The sequence below is a fragment of the Micropterus dolomieu genome, linkage group LG06 (assembly GCF_021292245.1).
Source record: "Micropterus dolomieu isolate WLL.071019.BEF.003 ecotype Adirondacks linkage group LG06, ASM2129224v1, whole genome shotgun sequence".
NCBI classification, from domain to species: domain Eukaryota; kingdom Metazoa; phylum Chordata; class Actinopteri; order Centrarchiformes; family Centrarchidae; genus Micropterus; species Micropterus dolomieu.
In genome coordinates, this window is record NC_060155.1 from 30106157 (window position 1) to 30115127 (window position 8971).

General features: G+C 45.4%; 1 protein-coding gene across 1 annotated transcript; it reads left to right on the top strand.

The window, feature by feature from the left end:
• The first annotated feature begins 1082 nt into the window (after positions 1-1082).
• Positions 1083-7875, top strand: LOC123972025 (C-C chemokine receptor type 9-like). The gene is made up of 3 exons (XM_046051224.1): positions 1083-1102; positions 3624-3700; positions 6038-7875. The coding sequence occupies exons 2-3, from the start codon at positions 3632-3634 to the stop codon at positions 7115-7117; spliced, it is 1149 nt and encodes a 382-aa protein (XP_045907180.1). The 5' UTR covers positions 1083-1102; positions 3624-3631; the 3' UTR covers positions 7118-7875.
• Positions 7876-8971: the final 1096 nt, after the last annotated feature.

The following is an 8971-nucleotide window of genomic DNA, read 5'->3' on the forward strand; positions in this document are numbered from 1 at the left end:
GTGTGTGTGTGTGTGTGTGTGTGTTAGTGTGTGCGTGTGTAACCTTTCAAACAGGAAGTGAACAGAAAAACAGAAAACAGGACACGATGTTCAGACTGCAGAACCACAGACACCTCAGTGCTGCTGCTGCTGCTGCTGCCGCCACACTGTGAGCTTCTATGAAAGAGCAGAGAAATAAAACTGCTGATGTTTCTGTGTGCAGTGATTTCTACTGATTAAAGACTCTGTATGAGGCCTCAAGTAGAACCCTGTAGTGTTCTAACAGAGTCTCCTCAGGTTCTTCAGGATCACAAGGAGCTTCACTGCCAAGTAGTGTTTAAGATGTCCGAGGAATTTGCTTTGGTGATAAGGTGCTACATGCAGACAGACATACAGCGGACAGAAATAAATGTAGAAATATAAATTGCCAGAATAAAAGCATAGAGAAGAATAATCCAGCTAAGTGCAGAGAAGGAACTACGTGGCAGATCTTGTTACTCGGGTCCGTGTTGCAGCGGCAGAGGATGTTGTGTACATAAATATATAAATTGACTAAATATGAAAACAACTGTACTGTACAACAACGATAACCAATTACAACACTCTGCACCCCAACAGCAGAGACTCCCTGAACTCAGAGGGCTCCATGTGGCCCCCCAAGTCCTTCTACTGCCGTAGCAGAGCCCCAGAGTCCTGCTCCGCTTGCTCCTTCAGCATGCTGTGTGCTACAAAGCGGGTCAGAGCTCATCTGGGAGGCCACCACAGACCCTCTGGGTGCAGGTCCAGGTCCCTGAGGCGCAGAGAAGCCTGGGGCCTGCAGCCCTGAACACCAGGACCCTGCTCTCACCTGTCCTACCTGTGGTTCTTGTTGTTTACGCTGTACGTGTGTTGGGGAATGATACATTCAGTGATTTCCCTCTGGGGACAAACACAGCAGGCTGCAGTGCGTTCTGGGAAGTTCTGGGTTATTCAGGGGATTACTGTGATCATCAGGAGGCTCCTCCTCCCCGCTCAACTTCTGCTTTGACTCGTCATCTCTGCACGTCACTCTGTGGTTTAACGGACAGAAAGTCAAAACACCGCCAGACTGAGAGACGCTGCAGAGACGAAGAGACACCTGACTGTGAGTCCACAGCCCGCCGCCGCCCGTCTGTCTGTCTGCTTATGTCCTCTGTGTTTATTGCAGCAGGTTTTACCAGGACTTGTTTTATGTACATTTTTACTTATGAATACTTGTTTTAATGAGCTGAGGAGAATCCTGACTTGCGTCTCTGTTCTTTTCACTTTGCTGCCTTTGTTCTTGTTTCATGTCGCTTTTTATTTTGTTCTTCTTGTACGTAAACACTGAAGCTGGATCTGCTGTACATATATATATATATATATATATATATATATATATATATATATATATGCATGGAGAGAGGGATAATAATGTAACATCTTGTAAGACACGAGTTCAGCCGAGATTTCTGAGTCCTGATTTAAACCTTTCAGTCTAACACAATCTGATTTATCATCTCTAATCAATGCAGACGGACCTGATCTCTGATCAGAAACAGAAATTACTGCAAGTAGTACTGCAGGCAGATATTAACTTTGGTATTAGTACATGTTCCACTGTTCCAGCAGCCTGCAGCCACAGTTCACCAGTGATCAATAATCACTTTGATCTGCAATGTTTGTAGACGAGATCACTACAGGAGCGTTTTCCTGTCTTGCTACTTTGCTTTGCACATGAATTATAAAGTACATTTACTCAAGTACTGAACTCTGGTGAAACGAAATATTGCAGTTTTTACCGCAGCGGCAGATACCACAGAGTAAAAGTATTAATTCCACAGAGGTAAAAGTACTAATACCACAGAGGTAAAAGTACTAATACCACAGAGTAAAAGTACTAATACCACAGAGTAAAATAATTAATACCAAAGAGTAAAAGTTTTAATACCACAGAGTAAAAGTACTAATACCACAGAGTAAAAGTATTAATACCACAGAGTAAAAGTACTAATACCACAGAGTTAAAAGTATTAATACCAAAGAGTAAAAGTATTAATACCAAAGAGTAAAATTATTAATACCACAGAGGTAAAAGTACTAATACCACAGAGTAAAAGTATTAATACCACAGAGTTAAAAGTATTAATACCACAGAGTAAAGTACTAATACCACAGAGTTAAAAGTATTAATATCACTGAGTAAAAGTATTAATACCACAGAGTAAAAGTACTAATACCACAGAGGTAAAAGTATTAATACCACAGAGGTAAAAGTACTAATACCACTGAGTAAAAGTATTAATACCACAGAGTAAAAGTACTAATACCACAGAGTTAAAAGTATTAATACCAAAGAGTAAAAGTATTAATACCACAGAGGTAAAAGTACTAACAATAAGGGGGTAGTGATGGAGCAGTGGATAAGACCCATGCGCTGGTGGGTGAGACCCGGGTTCGATTCCACTGTGAGACACCAACGTGTCCCTGAGCAGAGACTTAACCCCTCGTTGCTCCAGAGGCCTGTGACCTCGGACATGTAGAGCAGCTGTAGGTCGCTTTGGATAAAAAGCGTCAGCTAAATGAGTAAATGTGATGTAATACAAAAGAGGCAAAAGTACTAATACCACAGAGTAAAAGTATTAAAACCACAGGGGTAAAAGTATTAATACCACAGAGTAAAAGTATTAATACCACTGAGTAAAAGTACTAATACCACAGAGTAAAAGTATTAATACCACAGAGTAAAGTACTAATACCAAAGAGTAAAAGTATTAATACCACAGAGTAAAAGTACTAATACCACAGAGTTAAAAGTACTAATACCACAGAGTTAAAAGTATTAATACCAAAGAGTAAAAGTATTAATACCACAGAGGTAAAAGTACTAACAATAAGGGGGTAGTGATGGAGCAGTGGATAAGACCCATGCGCTGGTGGGTGAGACCCGGGTTCGATTCCACTGTGAGACACCAACGTGTCCCTGAGCAGAGACTTAACCCCTCGTTGCTCCAGAGGCCTGTGACCTCGGACATGTAGAGCAGCTGTAGGTCGCTTTGGATAAAAAGCGTCAGCTAAATGAGTAAATGTGATGTAATACAAAAGAGGCAAAAGTACTAATACCACAGAGTAAAAGTATTAAAACCACAGGGGTAAAAGTATTAATACCACAGAGTAAAAGTATTAATACCACTGAGTAAAAGTATTAATACCACAGAGGTAAAAGTACTAATACCACAGAGTAAAAGTATTAATACCACTGAGTAAAAGTATTAATACCACAGAGGTAAAAGTACTAATACCACAGGGTAAAAGTATTAATACCACAGGGGTAAAAGTATTAATACCACAGAGTAAAAGTACTAATACCACAGAGTAAAAGTATTAACACCACAGAGGTAAAAGTACTAATACCACAGAGTAAAAATATTAATACCACAGAGTAAAAGTACTAACACCACAGAGGTAAAAGTACTAATACCACAGAGTAAAAGTATTAATACCACAGAGTAAAAAAACCTCTGTTACATGTAAAAGTCCTGCATTCAAAACTCATGCAGAATAATATACTCACAGTGTGTGATGTCACAGTGTGATGTCACCGCCGCTCTTTAACCTGAACCCATCTTTTCTTGTTTCTCTTAAAGGTCACTGAATGACCTCATCGATATTAACACAGAACATGACCTCCATGGACGACTTCATGACAACGTTCACCACTGAGGTAACAAACCCACCTCACACATATGATTATCGATTATTAGTTATAGTGTCCAGGTGTGTCCAGGTGTGTTTAGTTTGGTTCAGTTTGGTTCAGTTGTGGCCAGGTGTGTCCAGGTGTGTTTAGTTTGGTTCAGTTGTGTCCAGGTGCGTTTAGTTTGGTTCAGGTGTGTCCAGGTGTGTTTAGTTTGGTTCAGTTGTGTCCAGGTGCGTTTAGTTTGGTTCAGTTTTTTCCATGTGTGTCCAGGTGTGTCCAGGTTTGTTCAGTTTGGTTCAGTTGTGTCCAGGTGTGTCCAGGTTTGTTCAGTTTGGTTCAGTTGTGTCCAGGTGTGTCCAGGTTTGTTCAGTTTGGTTCAGTTGTGTCCAGGTGTGTCCAGGTTTGTTCAGTTTGGTTCAGTTGTGTCCAGGTGCGTTCAGTTTGGTTCAGTTGTGTCCAGATGTGCCCAGGTGCGTTTAGTTTGGTTCAGTTGTGTCCAGGTGTGTTTAGTTTGGTTCAGTTGTGTCCAGGTGTGTTTAGTTTGGTTCAGTTGTGTCCAGGTGTGTCCAGGTGCGTTTATTTTGGTTCAGTTGTGTCCAGGTGTGTCCAGGTGTGTTTAGTTTGGTTCAGTTGTGTCCAGGTGTGTCCAGGTGTGTTTAGTTTGGCTCAGTTGTGTCCAGGTGTGTCCAGGTGTGTTTAGTTTGGCTCAGTTGTGTCCAGGTGTCTCCAGGTTTGTTCAGTTTGGTTCAGTTGTGTCCAGGTGTGTCCAGGTTTGTTCAGTTTGGTTCAGTTGTGTCCAGGTGCGTTCAGTTTGGTTCAGTTGTGTCCAGATGTGTCCAGGTGCGTTTAGTTTGGTTCAGTTGTGTCCAGGTGTGTTTAGTTTGGTTCAGTTGTGTCCAGGTGTGTCCAGGTGCGTTTAGTTTGGTTCAGTTGTGTCCAGGTGTGTCCAGGTGCGTTTAGTTTGGTTCAGTTGTGTCCAGGTGTGTTCAGTTTGGTTCAGTTGTGTCCAGGTGTGTGTCCAGGTTTGTTCAGTTTGGTTCAGTTGTGTCCAGGTGTGTCCAGGTGCGTTTAGTTTGGTTCAGTTTTTTCCAGGTGTGTCCAGGTGTGTTCAGTTTGGTTCAGTTGTGTCCATGTGTGTGTCCAGGTTTGTTCAGTTTGGTTCAGCTGTGGCCAGGTGTGTTCAGTTTCGGTCAGTTGTGGACAGGTGTGTCCAGGTGTGTTCAGTTGTGTCCAAGTTTGTTCAGGTGTGTTCAGTTTGGTTCAGTTGTGTCCAGGTGTGTGCCCAGGTTTGTTCAGGTGTGTTCAGTTTGGTTCAGCTGTGGCCAGGTGTGTTTAGTTTGGGTCAGTTGTGGACAGGTGTGTCCAGATGTGTTCAGTTATGTCCAGGTGTGTTTAGGTGTGTCCAGGTGTGTTCAGTTGTGTCCAGGTGCGTTCAGTTTGGTTCAGTTGTGTCCTGGTGCGTTTAGTTTGGTTCAGTTGTGTCCAGGTGTCTCCAGGTGCGTTTAGTTTGGTTCAGTTTTGTCCAGGTGTGTCCAGGTGTGTTTAGTTTGGTTCAGTTTTGTCCAGGTGTGTCCAGGTGTGTTTAGTTTGGTTCAGTTTTGTCCAGTTGTGTCCAGGTGTGTTTAGTTTGGTTCAGTTGTGTCCAGGTGTGTTTAGTTTGGTTCAGTTGTGTCCAGGTGTGTTCAGTTTGGTTCAGTTGTGTCCAGGTGTGTTCAGTTTGGTTCAGTTGTGGCCAGGTGTGTTTAGTTTGGTTCAGTTGTGTCCATGTGTGTTCAGTTTGGTTCAGTTGTGTCCAGGTGTGTTTAGTTTGGTTCACTTGTGTCCAGGTGTGTCCAGGTGTGTTCAGTTTGGTTCAGTTGTGGCCAGGTGTGTGTCCAAGTGTGTCCAGGTGTGTTCAGTTTGGTTCAGCTGTGGCCAGGTGTGTTCAGTTTGGTTCAGCTGTGGCCAGGTGTGTTCAGTTTGGGTCAGTTGTGGACAGGTGTGTTCAGTTGTGTCCATGTTTGTTCAGGTGTGTTCAGTTGTGTCCATGTTTGTTCAGGTGTGTTCAGTTTGGTTCAGTTGTGTGTCCAGGTTTGTTCAGGTGTGTTCAGTTTGGGTCAGTTGTGGCCAGGTGTGTTCAGTTTGGGTCAGTTGTGTGTCCAGGTGCGTGTAGTTTGGTTCAGTTTTGTCCAGGTGTTTCCAGGTGCGTTCAGTTTGGTTCAATTGTGTCCAGGTGTGTTTAGTTTGGTTCAGTTTTGTCCAGGCGTGTCCAGGTGTGTTTAGTTTGGTTCAGTTGTGTCCAGGTGTGTTTAGTTTGGTTTAGTTGTGTCCATGTGTGTCCAGGTGTGTCCAGGTGTATTCAGGTGTGTCGTCTTTGTCTTTTAGGACCCGTCCTCCATCAGCCCTTCACCCACCACTGACGATGACTACGAATACGAGGACCTGCTGTGTGACCGGGCGTCGGTGCGGGAGTTCAGGAGACTCTCCGAGCCGCCGCTCTTCTGGATCATCGTCATTGTGGGCGGAGCTGGGAACCTGGCCGTGGTGTGGATCTACCTGAACTTCCGGCGGCGGCTGAAGACCATGACGGACATTTACCTGCTGAACCTGGCGGTGGCCGACCTGCTGTTCCTCGTCACGCTGCCACTGTGGGCGGAGGAGGCGTTGCATGGCTGGAGCTTTGGCTCCGCCCTCTGCAAAGTGAACTCTGCCGTCTACAAGGTGAATCTGTTCAGCAGCATGCTGCTGCTCACCTGCATCAGCATCGACCGCTACGTGGTCATCGTGCAGGCCACCAAGGCACAGAACTCGCAGGAGGAGCGCCGCCGCTGCAGCCGGCTGGTGTGTGCAGGAGTGTGGCTGCTGGCCCTGGTGCTCGCCACACCCGAGCTGGTGTTCGCCACCACCGCCACGGCGGACTCACAGCAGTACTGCAGGATGGTGTTCCCATCACACGTGGGCAACCGCACCAAGATCCTGGTGCTGTCTCTGCAGGTGAGCATGGGCTTCTTCCTGCCTTTGATCGTCATGGCATTCTGCTACAGCGTCATCGTCGCCAAGCTGCTCAAGACCAAAAACTTCCAGAAGCACAAGGCCATGCGCGTCATCCTGGCCGTGGTGGTGGCGTTCGTCGTGTCCCAGCTGCCCTACAACTGCGTGCTGGTGATGGAGGCGGCGCAGGCCTCCAACATGACCATGACGGATTGCGTGGAGATGAAGCGCTTCGACAAGGCGGGGCAGGTGCTGAAGAGTCTGGCCTACATGCACGCCTGCCTCAACCCCTTCCTCTACGTCTTCATCGGCGTGCGATTCCGCAAAGACATGAAGGAGCTACTGCTGCGCTGCAGCTGCCGCCAGCCATCGGCCAAAAAGAGTCATCTGAGCAAGTCTTGCAGGAGTCCGCTGAACTCCACCCGGGCCTCGGTGATGTCAGACAGCGACACCTCGCAGGCGCTGTCGCTGTAGACCACTTCCTGTCTGCTGCAGCCATGGTTAAACTGTGAGGTCGACAGACGGCTTCATCTCTCCTTCATCCCTCCTTCATCTCTTCTTCATCCCTCCTTCATCTCTTCTTCATCCCTCCTTCATGAAGCCCTTAACTCATTAAAGGCTTTTCAAATTAAGATGTTTTAAGGGGTTTAGCTTTTCAAATTAAAGGACAAACGAAGGATCTGGAAACAAACTGACTCGGACTGTTTGTGGTTTTTGGGGGATTCCTTGCGTCGGTGAATCAGTTTCTCTTCAGCAAATTAAAAACAATGAAACGGCTGAACTGTCGGCATCTTAAGACTTTTGTCCAGGACCTTCTCAGGAACCTTCCAGGACTTTTCCAGAACTTAGTCCGGACTTGCCTGTGTACTGAATGTGAAGCTCTTTTACTGAAGAACTTTGTGGTTTTTTGCTGCTTTTATTCTAGACAATTTAGTTGTGTGACTTCTCGGCTGCTCACTGTGTTGCATCATCCTGTTTGAACAGGAAACGCATCACAGGAGGAAGTGACGGCGAGTCAGAACGTCTGCTGTGACATTACTGTGAATATTTTATGTCTGCTGCTTGTTAACATTCATTACACAAGAAGGAAGCGCCTCTGATACTGAACACATGCTAACAGAGGCTAACTTGACCTCTGCAGGTGTTCTGATGTGTACATAGTTTTCTTTGTGATTTTTGCTGTGTAAATAAACGTGAAGCGTCTCTGTGAGCGTGTTCACCATGAAACATTAGAGCGTGTGCAGAGTTTGTGTTCACCTGTTACATGACATGAAACATTAGAGTGTGTGCAGAGCGTGAAAAACAGGAGGAAGTTGAAGAGAACAGTCAGACGGTTTCTTCACATCCTTCCTGCTCTCATCCTGTTTGTGTTTTAATCTGTAAAAACCAGAACACACAGTTCTGCTTCTGATCAGATCAATAGTAACACCTGTTACATCCACGCTGACTCACACAGGTTGGGGTTTAACCCCACGATTATTACTATAAAACCTAATTCATCAGTTCAGATTTAGTGCAGATACTAACTGCTGGCCTATAAAAAGCTTTGTGGTCACTTTCTCCTTCTTATCCTCCTCCTGGCAAATAAACTCTAAGCTGTGTGTTAATATTTAAAGTCTCTGAACACTGGGTGGTGACTCTGTTGTCCCACAATGCAACACTGTAGAAATGGAGAATGTAACCTGAGACAGTCAATGAAAAGAAACAACACAGCTCAGAAATGCATAGAGAGTAAAGCCACTACAAGCTGGCACCCAGCAGCCGGGGCCCCCCAGAGCCCCCCAGAGCCCAAAGGACCCGAGACCACAAAATCTTTGAACATTTAAATGCAAACATCCACAATCCTGATGAACAGCTGGAGAAACAGGCTATGTACGCAATTAAGAACACGATGTGAAAAATAGTTGTGGCCTTCTAAAAACTACTGATCCACTAAGATCTGTAGGATCAGGTGAGAGTCCGGCCTGTCTTCTCCTGGGGACACGTCTTCTGGAGGTGGCCTACCTGGACTACACCTCGAGAGGAAACAAGAAAGGGTTGTACAGGGTTAGCTAGCATTTCAGATTTCTTTATTTAGATGTTTAGAGAGAACAGATTTAACACAGTCCACCAACAGCGATGACAAATAATGAAGTCAAACAGCAACAGCTAGCTCGGTTTTTGTTTCCTACACTGAGCTGCAGCCAACAGAGCTCAGTGACAGCATCAAGCACACCTGGGCCCGTTTCAGAAAGGGGACGTAACAAACTCGGAGCTTCTCCCTGAGCTCTGAGCTGAGGTGGGAAACGAACAGCTGATCAGAATCAGTTGAGTCAGCTCTGAATACGT

Excerpts from the sequence above, each read along its gene's own strand:
- LOC123972025 (XM_046051224.1), top strand. The coding sequence starts at position 3,632 with ATGACCTCATCGATATTAACACAGAACATGACCTCCATGGACGACTTC. Across the intron at positions 3,701-6,037 it reads TGACAACGTTCACCACTGAG|GACCCGTCCTCCATCAGCCC; the intron begins GTAACAAACCCA and ends TTTGTCTTTTAG.